The 21,084-nt window shown below is 35.3% G+C and overlaps 1 protein-coding gene across 5 annotated transcripts in view; it reads right to left on the reverse strand.

The window, feature by feature from the left end:
* Epha5 (EPH receptor A5) overlaps positions 1-21,084 on the reverse strand; it is a 303,516-nt gene that overhangs the window by 209,807 nt on the left and 72,625 nt on the right. For all 5 annotated transcript variants that reach the window (XM_013008946.1, XM_013008943.1, XM_013008945.1 and 2 more), the window contains exon 3: positions 16,355-17,018. In XM_013008946.1, the coding sequence (XP_012864400.1) occupies positions 16,355-17,018 (664 nt within the window). The remainder of the gene's footprint in view (positions 1-16,354; positions 17,019-21,084) is intronic.

Here is a 21,084-nt window from a genome sequence, read left to right on the forward strand (position 1 = left end):
CTCTACCACTTGAGCCACAGCGCCACTTCCGGCTTTTTTCTGTTTGCTTATGTGGTGCTGAGGAATCGAACCCAGGGTCTTGAGCATGCAAGGCAAGCGCTCTACCACTGAGCCACCTTCCCAGCCCCTCAATTATAGTTTTTACCTGAGCACCTACCTACGGTAACTATGGAGCCACCCTGCCCAACCAAGAGTATAGCAATCCTGTATGTTCCTAATCCTGTTTGCTCTTCGAACAAGGCCTTATTTGCTTATTTTTTTTCCAATCTCTGCCTCTATACTGACTCCTTTCCTGCCTGAATTACCTTTCCACTTCCTAAGGTGGAGATCGGAAAAGAAGGGCAGAGTAGGGTGCTGGTGGCTTATACCTGTAATCCTAGTTACTCAGGAGGCTGAGATCTGAGTATCGCGGTTCAAACCCAGGTCAGGCAAGAAAGTCCATGAGACACTTATCTCCAATTAACCACCTGAAAACCAGATATGACTCTGTGCCTCAAGTGGTAGAGCCCTGGCCTTGAGCTGAAGAGCTCAAGGACAACACCCAAGCCCAGAGTTCAAATCCCATGGCCAACAAAAAAAATAAATGAATGAATAAATAAATAAACAAATAAAATAATAATAATAATAATAAGGGGCAGAATCTCCCTTACAGCCAGATCTGGTAGCTTTGTCTTTCGGGGTACATCATGGACACTTCATTACACATCACGCGAACAGCAGGTTCAGCTTCCAGGTCACTTTAGTCAAGGTGATACAGTTATCTAATCCAAGTACATTTTAATGGAAAACATAAAATACCCTATTAAGACACAGACTTTAAAGCCAACATATCTGAGTTCAAATGTCAGCTTGCCACCTTCCAGTTTTAGTATGTGTGATTTCAGCAAAATTAACTTTCTGAGCTTCAGTTGCCCCAGAAACTAGCTCACAGGATGTTGTCAAGCTTAAAAGAGAATATGAATAAAACATTTTAGAAGTACAGGAACGTCACAGTTCTTTGCATATGTGTCAAACCTTCTTGCCTTACCACCTCAGTTAAAATATACAGACAACTCTTATTCAGAATCTTAGGTCTTCTTTCTTGAAACTCCTATCATTTCTAGTATTTTATTGCCTTTTACTCTCCACTTGATAGTCAAAGTATTCCCTTTGGCCCACTTTTGTGTTTTCCAGGAATATGGTCCTTGTCTCCTCAGCTTTAATTCCATTTCCTTGTAACTCCACATGAAAATAACTTCTATCCCCTGCTGAGGTGTGTCCAGTCCCTCGATGATGACAAGTTACCCTCAGTTAAGACTTTTACCTTCATTTGATTTTTTTTCCCCAATCTCTGATTTTTCACCCAAACTCTGTTTCAAGAATGCTTAATTCCTTCTTCCATCAGTTCCAGATCAAGGTTTTTTATTAATGATCTCACCAGCCCTGTCACACACATTTTAATCACTTACAGCATGCCTGGTTGGTCTGCTTGCTTTCTCTCTTAAACTGAGACTAAATTTTTGATGATATCATTCAAACAAACAATACCCAGAATTCCCCTAATGTTACTGTCTTAGAAGTTGTTGGCCTGGTGCAGATAGGACTGAATACATATGATTCCTTGTGCTGGCCACATGACTTTCTCAATGGGCCATACCAGGGCACTGATAGCAATACAGTAAGCCCATCTTATTTGTATGTTCATTGCATATAGTTTTACCCAAGCATAGTGAAAAAATAATAAATACATCAACAGAAATTTCATAACAACATTTTAAATTCCCATATAAATATAATCCAACTCGGTGGATATAAAGAAACTCTCTAAAACTTGTTTTTGCATCCACTTGTGATCTACTCAGTGATTCCTTGCCCCAAAAATTTTAATCATTGCCCACAAAAATGCAAATAGAACTCACAAAGCCAGGTTAGAATTATAGTAATTCTCCAAGGCTAAAACATGGCAAAAAATATGTTTAACTGATGTAATCAAGTGAGTGTTTTTGTTTTGTTTTGTTTATTTCCTTTGGTGAAAAGTGCATGTCATCAGTGAAAGCTGACAAGATTTTGAGGAAAATTAATCAAGTATCTGCAACAGAGTTCTGAACTCGAGATTCTAAGCATTCATTACTCTTAATCAATGGTGGTATCTCTGGATACCTTGCAGTAATCAAGGATGAACTGTACCAACAAATGCTAGTGCAAAAAATGTAGAATCAGAAACTATCTTTGCCGGGCGCCAATGGCTCACACTTGTAACCCTAGCTACTCAGGAGACTGAGATCTGAGGATCACGGTTCAAAGCCAGCCTGGGCAAAAACGTCCGTGGATTCTGATCTCCAATAAACCATTAGAAAACCGGAAATGGCGCTGTGGCTCAAGCCTTAGTGTGCTTGCCTTGAGCTGAAGAGCTGAGGGACAGCGCCCATGACTGACAAAAAAAAGAAAAAAAAAAAGAAAAAAACAATCCCTTCCTTCCTTCCTTCCTTCCTTCCTTCCTTCTTTCTTTCTTTCTTTCTTTCTTTCTAGCCTGTCATGGGGGCTTGAACTCAGGGCCTAGGCACTGTCTCTCCCACTTTAAGCCACAGTGCCACTTTTTTTAAAAATAAGTTTTGTATTGTGAAAATACCGTACAGAGGGGTTACAATTACATGAGCAAGGTAATGAGAACATTTCTTATCCAGCATTGTTGCCTCCTCCTTTGTTTCCCCTTTCCATCCTTGCCCTCCCATCTTTCCATCACCCCTCTCTCCTCCCCCCTCCTCCCCCCACCACCAAAGTTGTAAAGTTCATTTTCCACATAGCCTCTTTTACATCTCATTGTTTCAATGGGTCACCCTGTATCCCTATTTAGACAATTTATTTTTCCCTTCCCTCCACAAATTATGCCAACATCAAATACAGTGAAAACAGGGATTATACCGTAGGGGAGGGACATACAAAGCAACAAAAAAAATCACCTTATAAATACGTTCAAAATAATAACAAGAAAGAAAAAAACCACATGTATTCTTATCTTGGGGTTCATTTTGTCTAACATCATCTGATCTGACCTTTTCTGCTTGTCTCTGACATATACTAGAGCCACAGTACCACTTCTAGATTTCTGGTAGTTTTGGGGGTGATAAGTCTCTCATGGGAACTTTTCTGCCCAGCTGGCTTTGAACAGCAATCCTCAGATACTCAGGAAGAGTATCCAGAATTACAGGTGTGAGCCACTATTGCCCAGCTTTTAGAAATAAAAACTTTAAGTCCTACTATTTGTCTTTGGTTATCAAACTTATTGAAAGGGTTCAAAAAAAGTAAATCTAACTAGTCTATGAAGGCATCAGTAAAACAAAATGGATCTGTAAACTCCTGTCCATTATGCTGAATCTGGACTATACAATGACACATACGTCCTGGATTCTAAAGACTCAGTATGGTTAATTTTACTTAGTTACTCAAAGACAGATGAGCATCTGCTGTGTAATCACATTGGGAGCATCTTGCTCCTGCTTACTGCAGTTCGTATCTATAGTACATAACTTAAGCAACCATCAAGCCTATCCCTTGTCAACCAGTGCAATTGTAAATCCTATTTACTCGATCTTCCTTCATGTCTTCATTTTGGCTTACCCCAATTCTCTATTTTCACATTCAGTATGCCTTGGTTTGCCTTTTAAGTTGACACAGGCATCAAAGATGTTTTGCTAATTATTGGACTTTATGAGCCTCTTATCTTTAAAATTGAATACAGGCTTTTAAATCATGATTAGAAAAATTATTGTGGGGGTAATAGAAAAGGTAGAGTATGGATTGGTTTTTTTATGTTACAAATTGAGAACAATAAAGACTCAGATCCTGGCCATTTGATAAGAAAAAAAAGAAAAGCTCATATTAAAATAATAAGACAGAATTCTAGTTTTGGTGAAGTTGTTAACAGATCTTTTCTTTTTACCCACACTGAAAACAAATTCCCTTTATTCTAGACTTAAATTCATTTTCACCCAAATACACAACAATGTTCCCTCAAGTTTAAGTACATTATCCTGCAGTTTCTTCCTATATGGGTCTTAGGAACACCAGTCTGACAAGCATTACTTTTACTTTAAATTCTCTCCCCTTCCCATTTCCCAACCACTGGCTGTGCCAAAGAAAGCTACTGCTGTCACCACATAAGGAACCTCATTGTTGTGACATTTCATTTACTAGGGCAGCAACATGCTTGAAAGGTGGCTGCCTGGTTCTAAATAAAGTATGGGAGACAATCAAATGCAGTTAGGTAAATCAATGTTGACATATTAAATCATGCTTGAATCAAGAGAGCAAAAACAGATGACACACAAAACCTTCCAAAGAGAATTTAAAATAAATAAATAATACAGGTCAGTCTGGTTCTACAAACAGAAGCTGTCGACATTGGAAAACATTAAGAGATGGTGACTGTATGGGAAATTGCTCCCAGGATTAGGCAATGATGTTGCTTTCAGATGGTCAGGACATAACCCAGTTTAAACAGGAAAAAGATGCATGAAGTCAACACTGCAGGAGCACACTGCAATCCTATCACCTGGCTTTTCTAATCCATGAAAGGCAGATTAAGATTTGATTCTTTATATTAGAAACATCCTCATAGAGTCCTTTCAAAGCCCATTGAATTCATCTAAGGAAAAGCCCTTATGCATATGGAGTAGCATATTATTATTCTCCTTTACAATCTCACAGCAGGAGCTATGCGGCATTCTTTCTCCAAGTCTGATGCCTGCTAATAATTCCATCAAACAAATGGAGTTAGCCATCAGTCAAATTATCATTTGCTCTAATTGTTACTTTCTCCAGACTGAGGCTGTTCTTTTTTTCTTTCCTTTTCTTTTCTCCAAACTACACCTTAATAATGCTCAAATGAGGAAGACATCTTCAAGCTCCAAAGAGATCAAAGTCTATTGACACATCAATTTGGTTCTTGTAGATAAAACCTTAAAATCAACCTGAAATGTAGACAAAGCTTGTGAACATCAAATAGAATTAAATGTTGAAAGGTAACATGTGCTCCACACATACTGCTAACAATAATTAAATACACAAAAGCATTTAATGTAGTGAAAACTAGTTAAGAGAGTATGCACTGCTTAAAATCATTCTTTTTATTGTTATTGTTAAAGATATCCCTTTTAGAAAGAGCCATACAAGAGTTAACAATTTTATGCTTTCTTACTTTCTATTATCACCATGTCTTTCTGAATAAATATATAATGAAAAATTTGAAAGCAATATATTTACATTCTAAATACAAGGAAAATATTTTATGAGCAAGCAAAACAATGAATATAGACCAGTTAGAGAAACTAATTGATTATGATGATGATGATGCCAAAGATAGATGATGGATGGATAGATGGATAGATAGATAGATAATATAAAAACAATTAAGCTGATCTTGGTATTAGTTTCTAATAGAGAGTTTTTGTGCAATCCTCAAAAGGGCTAGAAAGACTTTCTAGGCTAATGTACAAGGTAATTATAATGTATAAATTTGGACAGATGAAACTTGAAATATTTATTACTGATGTTATGTACAATTATATATCAGTCAGTGAAATTAAATGTCATAATATATTTAAATTTTAAAATCAGAACAGAAAGTTTAAAGTTGAATGAAACATTCTAAATGTAAATGTAAAAATGGTATGATATCAACAATACTTATTTGGTACCCACTCCTGCTGTAGATTTTATTTCCTTATTTTCCTAGTTGTATTCTAGATAAGACAAAATATGAGCTTTCATGAATGAGATTTTTAGTATAAACTTATACTAACTACTTAAAGCTAAAAGCATTATTCTCAAAAAACAAAACTTAAGTTATACATAATTATTCTCTGTTAAAGAATTTTTAAAATATTTTTATTATAAAGATACTGTACAAAGGGGTTACAGTTATATGAGTAAAGTAATGAGTACATTTCCTATCAAGAATTGTTACCTCCTGCTTTGTTTTTCCTCCATCATCCCTTACCTCCCACCTCCCCAACTCCTCCCTCAACTCCCTGGATGCTGTAAAGCATATGTTTCAACATAGTGCCTTATATGTCTCATTGTTACAATGGGTCAAAGTTCTAAAAAGTTCTTTAGAAGTGCCTATGCTTTTCGACATAGCACAATAAAAAAACTTATTAAAAAAAAAGAAGAGGCAACAATGCTTGATCAGAAATGTACTCATTACCTTGCTCATGTGATTGTAACCCTCTGTACAGTATTTTCACAATAAAAAAGCTTATTTTTTTAAAAAAAGTTCCTTTGCCGCCTCATGCCTGCCTTTAATCCTAGCTACTCAGGAGCTGAAATCTGAGGATCACTTTTCAGAGCCAGCCCTGGAATCAAAGTACATGTGACTCTCTTATCTTCAATTAACCTTCAAAACAGGTGGAAATGGAGCTGTGGTACAAATGGTAGACTGCCAATCTTGAGCAAAGAACCTCAGGGACAGTATCTAGGCTCTGAGTTCAGGCCCCAGGGATGGCACCAAAAAAAATGCAAAGTAATCTGACTAATGACTTTTTTGTAAGTGTGACTAGCAATGATAGCTTTGAAATTGTTGATTTGCAGAGAATATTTTGGAAGTGGAAAATGACAAAAGAGAAGAGACACAATTAATAAGCAAACCATCTATAAATTAGACTGATTAGGAAATAAAATGTATTTGCACAGTTTTCTCCACTTTCTATGTTTTTATCTGCTTCTAATTTGCCAAATGTTTTCTACTTATAACTAAAATAGTTAACAAGAGTGAATTTATAATCAAGATAGAGTTAAGAAAAAATGTTCAATGCAAGATCTCTTATATCACTGTTTCTTATATATAAATGCACATACAAACCACCAAGGGAACCTGCTAAATTTTGGATTCAGATTTGCTGCCTAACATTCATTTCTCAAACATTATAGATAATGCCAATATGGCTAGGATGGCATATCACTTCAAAGGAGATGAACATTGCCTATGTTTACAAACAGTTTAAAAGTGAATGCTATAACTTTTAATTTCTCAAAAAAGGATGAGCATAGAACTGTCTGATTTTAGAATCCTCACCCACATAAAATAGAGGAGAGATTTGGAAATGTAGTCTGTATCACCTTTAAGAAATATCTCAGTTTACTGGCAAATGAAATGAATCTAGAATATGTTGCTTCCCATAGCAGAATATTTCTACTGATATTCAAGTTAAATTAGTCACACTTACAAAATACACATCTCCTTAATTTTTGTTACCTTTACATGTAGCCAGTGCATAAATATATTGACAAATGCATTTCATTCTATAGGCATATGTGGGTTGTGTGTCTGTGTGTGTGTATCTACGTCTGTGTGTGTCTGTCTGTGTGTGTCTGTGTCTGTGTATAAAATGTAGGGGAAATACCCACTCGGGAGAGAGAAACAGTATTTGTACAGTAGGGAGCAACTTATCAATCATTCATATATCTGGTTCATATTTATGATCACTGTATATATAGTTATATATGTGTGCATATAGCACATATGTCTAGTTAGGGATGAAAATAGTTCTTGGCATTAGCAGTTTTCAACCAAGACTGAAGATTTCTAAAGATACTTAAAAGCAATTTTTACTTTCAAATGGAGAAGTGTATCCTCTGTTAAATCTACTAAACATAGATGAAACACACTGCTGAATACCCAACAATAAACAGGACACTACCAGTACCCCACTTTGCACCAACATAAAAATATCTGGTTGAAAATATTGAAGTGGAATTGTTGAGAAATATTGTATGGAAAGAAATAAAATCAAAACCAAATGTGGAACATGCTCTGAAACTTTAACAGAATTGCTCCAAAACTATTCTAGGGAGCAAGTGAAGCTATATCATTATTCTCGTGTGTAATGCTGGTAAACTCATGGAAGGATTGGACTATGGTAACTGTCTTGGTGTAGGTGGTTCCTCTTTGCAGTAGAACACACACACACACAGGCACACATACACACACACACACATACACACACATACTGCTTATAATTTGTACTTCTAAAATCATCCACCTTCATTCAAATTTTGAAATTAATATAAGTTTCCTTGTGTTGCCCAGAACAACGTACCTAATAGAACCAAAAGTTCAACCCCTTTGATGCTTTTTTGGTAATGTGCCTAATTAAAAATAACTAGGCTCCCCAATGTATAATTGCATAAAGACCTAATACACCGTATTTTCAGCCAATTTTGTTTCAGTCATAAATATGCACTAGAAGTATGAATGATCGACATACTGCTCCCTGCTGTATCAGTACTGTTTCTGAATCAAGGCTCTTTCTGAGTTGGGTATTTTCACTACATTTTCCTTGCTGTGCAATCATCTCCCAGTAGGACAATTAATAAGTGCTTTTTCTCTACTGCCTTTGACGTGTAACCTCCCTTACCCTGTAGTTTAGCATGTGTTTTATACCCTCTTCACTGACTGGTTTTGGCAGTGACCCACATCGAAATCTCTTTCCTCCATTTGATATAAGTGAAACTATAATTATCTAGGGCTAATTTCAAATTACTACTTCATTCCACCAGCAACTGATGAAGATTAGTGGTCTTGCCTTGCATCTGAGTAAGTTAGCAACAGCATCACAAGAGAACCCAGCAGGCAACATTTGATTCATGTGAAGTCAATTACTTCTGTCAAACACATTCACTTCAATAAAAACGAGAAACTTCCAAAATGGGTTTTTTTTAGTTATTTTATTTATTTTTTTGCTAACTGTTTTATATTCTTTTTTCCCCCTCACTTGACTCTTAAAGGGAAAAAAATAACATGAATTTTACCAGAAGTAGTCATAAATAATGTGTATGGAAACACACTTAAATAAAGGGATTTCAAATATTATTTGTTTCTGAAAACAACTTTTCTAAGAAATAAATTTGTATACTGAAAGTTTATTACTGAAACTTGAGGCACATTAATTAGCATTACAAAATTAACATATACTAAATTGCAGATAACACAATAAAAAGTATTATAGTACTTCACAACACCCCGATTAATCTGAGAAAAGTGCTCTACTTCTCTCAGAAATAGTTAGAAGGCCCAGACCCTGGTGGCTCTTGGCTGTAATCTCAGCCACTCAGGAGGTTGAGATCATAAAATTGAGGTTCAAAGGCAGCACAGTCAGGAAAGTCTATGAGGTTCTTCTCAGCAATTAACTACCGAAACCCAGAAGCAGAACTGTGGATCAAAGTGGTAGGACACTGGCCTTGAATATTAAAGCTCAGAGACAGTGTCCAGCAGTTCAAGTACCAGGACTGGTATTATATTTTTTCAAAGAAAAAAACTCTTGTTTCCGTATCTTGGAGTTCATTTCACTTAGCATCATCTTTTTTTTTTAATTTTTATTTATTTTTTGTGTTTATGTAGTACCAAGAAATCGAACTCAGAGCTTCATGCATGCTAGGCAAGCACTCTACTACTAAACTACATTCTTTGACCCACTTAGCATCATCTTATATGGTCATATGTACATAACTATTGAGCTATTGTGATCCTCTTCAAGGACTATCTTAGACATATACTAATTATTATAAATTATAAATGAGGGAAACCATATAGTCTGTTTCTTTAGGTCTGGCTTCCTTGAGATTTTTCTTTGTTGTTGTGAATTTATTTTTTCTTGCATTTTTTCTTTTATTACTTCTATGGTTTATCCCTTGTGGTCACTGTATTTGATTTTGGTACCCTGTGTATTGTATATATGTTTATCGTAATTAGGGAAGGGAAGGGGAACAACAAAATGGTGAGACAAAGGACAAAGGGCAAACCAATGCAACAGTGATACAATATGTTGGAAATAGACTTTAAAATTTGGTGGGGGGCAGCGGGGGCAGGACATTGGAGGGAAAGACAGTGGGAGAAAAATAAGAGAGGGGGTAATAATGTGCGACAAGAAATATACCCACTATCTTACATATGTAACTGTAACCCCTATGTACACTTTGACAACAAAATTAAATTTTAAGAAAAAGTTCAGTGAGAGGAAGTTATGTGGATATAAGTGATCATGAACTAGTACTATATTAGCCATGGTGCCTGAATCCCTACAGTCTGCCTTTGAGTATAAAGCATTATGATTTATTTAGTTGACCAGCATTTTAACCCTGAAGTCAAAGGCCTTGCATCAACCACAACATGTCTATAGGTATACTAGGTCACATACTTATATTCAGACAGTGACTACTGACTGGGTCATTCTCCAGCACAAACTCAATAAATATTAATGGATGATAATTGTTACAGGAGATATGTTCAAATTTCAGCTTCTTCACATAATTGCAATCTTAATTAATCCTAACTTAGTTTGGTTATTAAAGAAACTGAGCAATTAAACGTGATTATGGAAGAAGGTTCTTCTACAAATATATTACAGAATGTGATGTTTGGAGCTTGGCAAAATTCACTAAATTTGTCTCTATGCTGTTTAATATATGAACTGTCAATCACTTCATATCAGTTATATGATTTAATATCTGAAACATGAGAACTTGCCCCGAGAGTCTTAGGACCAAAAAGAGGATCAATTTAAAAGCTTTTTTTTAAATAATTTTTAGACAGTGTAAAGAGATTTCTATAGATTATATAAAAAGGTAAAATAAATGGACAGAAAACAATATTCTTGTATGCTTTTGAACATTCTTTTTCTCTTCTTTTGGTTTACTTTCCTTTCTTTCATTTTGATTTCTTTCTTGTTTCTGAGTTCAACATTCAGCACTCCTGCCATCAAGCAGTATATAAGAAGTATAATTGCAGAAGGCAAGTCATTAATTGAACAACAAATCAAGAAATAGGTACAAAATCATAACTCTAAGCAGTTCTATGAAGGGAAAGATGTGTGAGTAAATAACACTGAGGCTTGACATTGGTTCAAACACTTAGGAACAGCTTCTTTGAAATAGGGAAATTTTAGCAGAGATCTGAAGGCTTACTAGGAATTAATCAGAAAGACAAGAGATAGAAGAATATTCCTGGGACAACAACAGAATCACAAAGAAACAAGTGATGCCAGTGAGAAAAGTCCCTTTGAGAAACTGAAAACAATTCATGTGTTTAGTGCATAGAAGAGGAGAAGAAGCACAATTTAGGAGGATTCTAGAAAGAAGATTTAGGGAATTAAAATAAAGCACCACTGAACTGTGTATCATATGGAGGTTAGAGGATGAAGCTATATCTGTGTGTACACTCACATATGTGTGCATTCTATATTCATATCAGTCAAAAATCAAAACTAAGCTATGTGTGGTGGATTAAGTATAATCGTAGCTACTTAGGAGAACAGGACGGATAGAATTTCAATTGGAACCCATCCTGGGGCAAATATTTCACGATGTCCCATCTTGATGAACAAAAATCTGATGCATTCTTGACACCCCAGCCATGTGAGAAGTTTAAATAGAAGAGTCATAGTCCTTGTAGGTGTGGACAAAAGTAAAAACCTATCTCAAAAATACTGAGAGTAAAAGTGGACTGGGAGTTTCACACTTCTGGTAAAGTGCCTACCTAGCAAGTACCAAGTGAGTTCAATCATCTGACTACTACATAAAGATACATTCATCATTTTCAAAAATAGTTATGGCTGTCTAGAAAAAGGACATAGAAGTGGAGGATTTTAGGAGATTGCTAAGTGACCATTTCAATAAATACTTTTAGATTAATTAGAAGTAATTAATAAGTAGGAAAGCAAAAGAGTCCTGCATTTCTAGCCCCTTAGGGATAATTATTCTCTCATGTTCAGAATATAGAGTGACTGAGAATCCTGGAGACACAGGCACACCACATACACATATACATGTACAATTATGTAGACATACATGATATAAGAAACTCATCATGACTAACTCTGACTTGTAAAATTTCCAGAACAAATCTTCAACTTTTATCCATTTATTTAGTGAGTTAGTCATTCAACAATGTGTTATTTATCAAAAAATTATTTTCCATTCTTCCCAGAGTGGCTATATACCAACTATGAACTGTAAAACAACCAAGAGCATTACTCATATAGAATAGGTTACATGAAACTCTCTGTGGTCTATGGAGTCTGTATAATGCATTGTCGCTGATAATGCTTTCACTAGCAGGGTAACCTGATAAATACATGAATAAAAGTAAAGTCGTTTAATAGAATTTTCTATAGCACAGCAGTCAGTCCTTCTGTCTCTTGGATCTTCTCAATTATTGGGTTTTGAAAGGAGAAAGGAAAGCTGTATGGGTTGAATTCTTACACTAAAAATATTGTTTGATAAATTCTTTTCTTAAGATATCTTCATGTTAAATTCCAACAGGATATTCTAATACCCTCAGTAGTCAAAACTTTCCCTGTAGAATTTTAGAGGATTTTATAGCCTTTGTCAATATGAACGAAGACAGAAGTCATGAAAGTCATCACATACTCTTTAACTATTATAACCAAGACCATACAGTTAAAACATTATTTTGTAAATAACTGGTAAATACAACATTTTAGTTAAGTATATTTAAGGGACTAACTCTTCTATTCTAATTGCATATGATATATAAGGTCATGCTAAAACTTCTTAGAAAAGTTAGGATATTAGCTAAAACTCTCCTTTACATTCAGTCCTGACCAAACTTTAAAACATTTTCTAGACACATAAGCATTTCAGAAACTTTTTTTTGGGGGGGGTAAGTCTTGCAGCTTGAACATTAGGCCTGGGTGCTGTCCCTGAACTCTTGAGCTAATGGCAAGCAGCCAGCACTGTACTACTTGAGCTACAGCACCACTTCCTGTTTTCTGGTGGATAATTGGAGGTAAAAGTCTCAAGACTTTCCTGCCACGGCTGGCTCTGAATTTCAATCCTCATATCTCAGCCTCTGGAGTAGCTAGGATTACAGGCATGAGCCACTGGTGTCAGACAAACTTTCCTTTCTCTCTCTCTCTTTTTAAGTACTTTTTTATTGTAAAAATACTGTACAGAGGGGTTACAGTTACATGAGCAAGGTAATGAGTACCTTTCCTATCAAGCCTTGTTACCTCCTCCTTTGTTTTTCCCCTACCATTCCTTCCCTCCTACCTCCACAACTATATTTCCCCCCCTCACCTCCCCACCTAAATTGTAAAGTTCGTATTTCAACATAGTGTCTTGTACATCTCATTGTTACAATGGGTCAGCCTGTATCCACATTTAAATATTTTGTTTTTTCCTTTCCCCTCCCCAAGCTAAAGAAGTGTGTATCCAAGATGCAGAGCACCGACCTCAAATACAGTGAAAACAAGGGTTATACCATGGGGGTGGAACACACAAATAAACAAAAGTATCACATGGTACATTATAAATAAAAAAGCATTTGTCTCCCTGTCTTGGGGTTCATTTTGCTTAACACCATCTTATCTAGTCATATGTACATAGCTTTTGATCTTTTCTACTTGTCCCAAACATATACTAGTTATTGCAAATAAGGGAAACCATGGGACCTATGTTTCTTTGGGCCTGGCTTACTTCACTAATACAATTTTTTCCAAGTCTTTCCATTTTCTAACAAATGGGGCAATGTCATTCTCTCTGATGGAGGCATAGAATTCCCTTGTGTATATATACCACATTTTCTTGATTCATTCATTTACTAAGAGGCATCTGGGTTGGTTCCATATCTTAGCTATGGTAAATAATGCTGCAATAAACATAGTTGTGCTGGAAGCTTTAGTATGGTCTTGTTTGTGATCATTTGGGTAAATGCCCAAAAGTGGGATTGCTGGGTCATAGGGAAGCTCTATGTGGAGTCTTTTGAGGAATTTCCATATTGCTTTCCAAAGTAGTTGAACAAGTTTACACTCCTACCAACAATGCAGTAGGGTTGCCTTCTGACCACATCCCCTCCAGCATCTGTTGTTATTAGATTTCTGGAGGAATATCAATACCACATTTTAAATTCTACTACAAAGCCATAGTAATCAAAACAGCTTGGTACTGGCATAAGAACAGACCTGAAGACCAATGAAATAAAGAAAGACAGCCTTTTCAGTAAATGGGGCTGGTAAATTGTTTAAATACCTGTAGAAAACTAAAATTAGATCCTTATATATCATCCTGAACCTTATATATGAACTTCAAACGGATCAAAGACCTTGAAATCAAAAAAGACACCCTGAAAATATTACAAGTAGGAATCGGAGAAACCCTAGGTCTCCTAGGCACAGGCCGAAATTTTCTCAATAGAGCCCCAGAAACACAACAAATCAAGAAAGGTTGTACAAATTGGATTGCATGAAATTGCAGAGCTTCTGCATGGCAAAGGACATAGCTAGCAAGATCAATAGAAAGCCCACAGACTGGGAGATGGTCTTCACTAGCCATACAATGGATAAGGGTCTCATATTTCAAATATACTTGGAGCTCAAAAAATTAAATCCCCCAACAACAAATCCTCAAAGAAACAACTGCTCCATAAATAAGTGGACTAAAGATTTAGAAACTTCACTGAAGAGGACATAAGAACGGCCAATAGACACATGAAGAAATGCTGAACCTCTCTAGCCATGAAAGAAATGAAAATCAAAACATGTATGTCCCTCCCCCACGGTGTAACCCCTGTTTTCACTGTATTTGATGTTGGTATAATTTGTGGAGGGGAAGGGAAAAGACACATTGTTTAAACAGGGATACAGGTGGACCCATTCCAACAATGAGATGTACATTATGTCGAAAAAAGAACTTTACAACTTTGGTGGGGCAGGGGGCGGGGCCGGGGAGGATGGGAAGTGATGGGAAGAGGAAACAAAGGAGGAGGCAACAATGCTTGCTAAGAAATGTACTCACTACCTTTCCCATGTAATTTAACCCCTCTGTACAGTATTTTCACCATAAAAAAAAGGCAGAAAAGAAGAAAGAAAGAAAAATAAAGAACAACACTGAGATTCTACCTCACTTTTCTTTTTCTCATTGCCAAAATTTTATGTGGGTGAATATATGTGCGCTTGTGGAGGGGGAAGGGGTTGGGTGTGGGTGAGAGAGAGAGAGAAAAACTCATCTTTATAAAGATGAAGTTTAACTTAAAGTTTAATTTGAACAAACAATTACAGAATCAATTTTAGAAAAGGTTTTAAAGTACAAGAAACAAGAATTAACAAGGAGGGAGCCAAGGAAACAGTGATATTCACAAGACAATATGTTGGAAATGATCTGTACAACTTGGGAGGGGAACTGGGAGCAGAAAAGTTGGAGAAAAATGAGGGAAAGGGTAACAAGTGTGACAAGAAATGTACTTACTACATTACTTATATAACTGTAACCCCTCTGTACATCACCTCGTCAAAAACAAAATAAGAGAAATTTTAGTATACCTAATGTGCTTCTGAAAGAATAAATAAATCGATATCATTATTACCTACAACTCATTTCCCAGGTTTGTTTTCCTAGATCTAGGAACAACTCCTAGTGAAGCCTAAACAAATCAGCCAGGCTCCTGAAACTTCCAGGTGAGACAATAGGCCTGGTTAGTGCCTCTTGGTGAAAACAAGTTCAAGTTCCTTCTTTTACATAAGCTCTTCTTCCCTGTGACAAAAGTATTATCCTGCTCCAGAAAGCCATTGATAAGAATCCAAGATTACAAAGACAACTCACCACACTGTAGGCAAAATTAAAGCATTTTCAAATGAATAGGGAAGCATGCATGATCAAGTTTCAATTTAGGAGCAAAATTAACATAGGAAAAAAAAGCCTCTAAATGCAAATTACTTTGAAATAACCTTTTTGTATTGTTCTATCTCCAAACCATTATTTTCATGGGACACTGCTCATTATGCATTTAAAAATGATCAATGAATTCTTAAAATGCATACATAAAACAGCCACCATATGTAAACAACATAGTAAACTAAGTCTGACTGATTTACAAACATTTTCCTGAGAATATCACATGGTTATTTCAGAAGAAGTTTAAATGCCAGTTAAAAGCAGGCCAAAACAAGCCACTTCTAAGATTTTTGCAATTACATTCCACACAAGAAGTGATGAGTAGGAAAAATAAAAAACTTCATAAAAAGAAAACCAGAGTAGTAAATAATAACCATACCATGAAAGTTATTCACCATTTCTCTATGTTATTCAATAATAAAACTTAAGAAAACAAAGTGAATACGCAACATTATACTGCAAGTCAGACACCGAGTATTAATTATGTATATCCCATAAAATACTGCATTAAATCTTTCGTTGTTGCCAGAAAATTTAAAATTCAGAGAGGAGAGAAATCAAACTGGAAGGGAAATAATCTCCATAAATTAGCAAAGTAAAAGGTCATTTGCTCATAATCAGTGGAGGAAATACATATACATGATCCAAAGGAAGCAGAAAAGCCCTCGCAGATTTACAGGCAAGGTCTTACCTTGACAGGTACCATTTTTCTCTTCATATCCCGCCTTGCACATGCATTTTCCAATGGGCACCAGCCACTCCCCTTCTGCGCTGCAGTGCATTTTGGGAGGATCATCTGTCACCGAATGATTGACACAGGAGCCTGAAACCTCAAGCAACTGTGAAGAATCTGCTCCGGTGATGGTGTCAGGGAAGACGGCCAAATGTCGTACCACGGATGGGCATTTCTTATAGTATACACGCACAGAAACCAGAGCAATGCAAGCACCGACATCTTGGAAAGCTAGATAAAATCCCTTTTTGCTCAGAGGCCCCACATCTCTGACCTCTGTGTTCAGTTTCATGACTCGGTCACCAAGATCAAGTTCTGTAAAGCTTTCATCCGCAGCAATGGTATCAATTTTGATATATTGGTTTTCCTTCATGTTTCTCCCATTCTCATCATCTGACTCAAAGTAATACATGTTAAATGTTTCCTTGCAGGTCCCCAATCCTCCAGGAAGACTGTTGCAGTCTCGCAGAGTAAATTTGAGTTCTATGAAGATTCTGGAAGCACCTTCGTTGGAGATCCAACTTGTCAAAAGCCAGTTATTCTGATTCTGTTCCATCACCTTGCATACTTGGTATGTGTGAATAGGGGCATAGTTCTCATCAACTTCACCAATTTCTTCCCACTGTACAAGATGAAAAGAAAAGAAAACTTTTTTTAAAAAAATACAAAATAATCCTGAAATATTGCCAACACCACCAATGGAATCAAATTTCTACATGGATATGTCTCTTTGACAGTTGAGAAAAATGACAGAATTATAGAGAGGATTTGGAAAAAACATTCACATAAAAATAAAAAAAAATTTGATTCTGGAGATTGAACATAGGGTTTCAAATATACCAAGTTTGTATGGCATCACTCCTTTCCCAAGAAAGTAAGAACACACTCATTATCTTCAGATTAGCTTGCACATAATTGCATACAAATGGTATGTCTCTTATGGGAAAAGTAGTGCATTTCAGAGAAAAAGTAAATGCAAGAAAAAAAAAAAAGAATGTGGTTGAGGTAAACAAGAACGGAGAAAGGAAAATAGGTATATTTGGGTGAAAGATAAGTATATAAACAAAGGATAGACACTAGATTTCAAACAGTGTTCATTAAATTTCAAGCTTTAGTGTTTGTAATCTGCATTCTATGGAACTATTTGGGGATGGTGGAACCTTGAAGGAGAGCTGAGTGGAAAGCACTTAGTCACTATATGACACTATATGACACTCTCGCCCTTTCATTTGTTCTCCTTTTGGCCATGAGGTGAGGTAGCTTTACTTTACTACACCTTCCTGAAATTAAATGCTACCTCATTCAGAACTACAAACAAAAGGACCAATTGATCTAAGCTTAAATTCTCCAAAACTTTTAAACCAAACAAACCTTTTCTCCTCATAACCCACTGATCTCAAATATTCAGTATAGTATCAGAAATCTGACTAGCACAGGACACAGCTTTAGAAGAAACAATAAAGATAAAATAAAACAAGAAAAAAAAGTGAGAGCAGCCAGCAAATGAGGAAAAGAAAAAAAATTGCACGTGTAAACAGTCATTTATTTAATCCTGTCATATTTTAAATAGCATGTCAATGTAATAAATATTTGAAAGAGAAAGCATTAATTTAAGCCAATAATGCATCATTATTTAATTGAACTCATCTTTTCAGAATATTTTTACTAATTGGATAGCTAAATATTTATTCTTGGATTGATCTACAGAGGAAGATAAAATAAAGTCAAAAATTTTAGATTTATAATATGGGTCGTTTTGTCATTTGAAATATAAATTGACTTCTTTCTTCTTATTGGTGCATTATTTGATGCATAGTTATTCTCATATTTCTGAGGGATATAAAAGTAACTAAGTAAGATTTATATAGCTTCCAATGTATAATTTGTTCATCTCAGATTTGTGAGCCTATTTATTTCCTGGTAAAATACTTAAGCTATGAAAAACCCAATATCCCTTTACTTCTTGAAAAATCTTAGAATCAATGTTTTACTCTTCATGAATATGTCCTTACAACTGAAGTAATTTCCTAAACCTGTATAGGACCTACGTGCATTAAACTTGATGTACTTTGTTTTAACTCATTAAAATCGTCCTGTAATAACACTCTGCAATGAACCCATATAGTTTTTCAGTAAACTGAAAGTGTGTGATTTCAGACTTATACATAAAATAAGATAAACTTTATAGAACCTGATTTCTTTATGCATGAAATCTTCTGTTTTGTTCAATTAGTGAAATGTATACAGGGGAGGCACTAGGGATGCAAATAAATCTTATACCCCCAATGGCCCTTCTTAAAACTCTAGCTGCCAACAGACAGGCTTAAGCAAAAGGTGCTAATGAGATAAAACTGCTGAGCTCCTTAGATTCACAAGAGAGAGACATTAAGATTTTATCTTGCCTAACAACTAGCACATTATGGTGTTATAAGAAGCTTTAGTTCTTTCATCTAATCTCATTTTGTCTCATCTCAAAATATTTTAGCTTCTGATTTTCTAAACCAGTCCTCTATTCTATCATTTTTTAAAAATTTAACAACTTATGTTTTCTTCCCTAGTGATTTAAGTAACTGTCTCTTCAGTATATATGGCTCCTATTTGTCATGAAATCTATTTAATGCCAAAGATTACCTCAACTAACAAAATAAAGGCAGGAAAAATGATCCACTTATTGTAACGATGATAATTTTTTTGTATTAGGAAAAAAGAAAGCAGCACCAAAGTTCTTCTCTTAAAAAGTTAAATAAAATGTTACATTATTTGTTTAAATATTTGTTTTATCTTAGGGTATTATTTGGAAATAAAATACAAATGAATTTTAAATCATTTGCCTCAAGTCACTTACATAAGACTCATTTCCACATCACATGATCCAGTATCATCTTTCTAGCAACTAAAAGCAAGCAGAACAGCAGTGTCCTCCAAGATTATATGCCAAGAAATTCAGAGTTTTCATGTGTACAAAGTCCACAGTAGCGCAAATATTACTAAAAATTCACACTAAGCAATCTTTGACAAGAGGGCTTAATAGTTACTTGTTAAGATGACAATTTCAAACCAAATGAATGAACATCTTGCTCACAAAATTCTCAGTTAATGAGATAAAAATGCAATTTTCAATGTGCAATCTGCTGTAGTAAAGTTTTATTTATTTATTTTCTTTTCAGGACCTCCTACCCCCCAAAATATTAAAGATTACATTGTATATTTTTTTCTTTTATTTTTGATCAGGATAAGATTTGAACTGTATTGACTTGAAATCCTTTAAAACTCAGCTACCAAAGTAGGTAAGATTACAGTCATGAGCTTCAGGTGTCCAGTCATATTTTATATCTCTAATGGGACAGAAAGATTACAATTCAGAAGATAAAACTGGTAATACATTCCCCTTGTTTACCTAGAAATGAATACATTAAAGAGTGGGTAGAACTATTTCATGCATTGCTTTGTTATCTGAAATAAAACACTTTCACAGATTCTCCTTCTAAATGTCATCTTACAATACTTAGCAGAAGCCAGGAGTGAGAAATAAACAAGAAGATAAACAAAAATAAAACTCCAAGAATGTGGCAGTAACATTCATAGATTTTTTTCAAAATCTATCAAGGATATTATAACAACGTAATGGAGGGCACAATCAGAAAACACTTATTTTCTGTTCAGTCCTGTTGGGTTTCCTATGATTCTGTAGTTTAACCGACATATTTACTGACCCTTTGGTTACTTCAAGTGGCAAGCATGAATGTTTGAGGAACTGCAGGTCACTCAATAAAATAAAGTGTATGTAGCTCTCCTCTCTTGGTCTGTCAACTTTACAAAGCCTATTTTTTGAGCCCATACATTCTTCAGAATTTGTTTCCTCACTCTTTTCAACTCTTTTGCCTTAAAATCAAAGGGTTGATGTTCACAGTATCTTGGGTTGGTTTGGCTTCTCTTCCAGAGGTTTAAAATTATTCCACCTTCTTTGGGTCCTGAGGATTGAAGAGATTTGCATTCTAACCCTATGTCAGTCCAGACATCCCATGTCAGCCACATTTTTCAAAAAAATAGGAAAGTAGAGAAATGATCTTCATATTTATTTGTGTCATGAGTTTATCTTTTCCTACCAAAGTCCTTAAGAACCAGTTTCTCCTTGCAGGACTCTTATTATAGGCTTTCTGTCTTAAGCCTGCTCACACTTACATATTTTATACTATTCTCAGTTCAATGTGTCTGCCAATTACAATGTTATTTTTTCCCCTTCAGACTTTGAAAATACTAACTGAAGACACACAGGCTAGACTATAATCTTTTACATATTTGTGTAAATATGTACATACATTTTTCCTCAAATCTGCACAAAGAAGCATCCTGCAATCATAATAAGTTTTGAACTTTTTGGTTATCAGCGTTACCAATCATCCAGTTCTGTTAACATTATTTTATGTCTATTTACATTGATTCTATATCAAGATACTAAAGTGAAATGATAAGTTTGTAGTAGAATCCTGAAGTAATATATTTGATTTGCCTTGTTTAACAAAAAGAATCTAGTTCAGAGCTGAAGTTTTAGTCCCTACTCTTGTAATATTTAGATGCATAAACTTGACATCTAAAAGCTTTACAATCTGCAGTAAAATCTGAAACTCTCTCTCCAGACTTTGAAATATCAAATATAAAATTTCAGGAGAGGCCTTAGAAGAGTTGGT

The sequence above is a fragment of the Dipodomys ordii genome, unplaced genomic scaffold, assembly GCF_000151885.1.
Source record: "Dipodomys ordii isolate 6190 unplaced genomic scaffold, Dord_2.0 Scaffold8, whole genome shotgun sequence".
NCBI lineage: Eukaryota > Metazoa > Chordata > Mammalia > Rodentia > Heteromyidae > Dipodomys > Dipodomys ordii.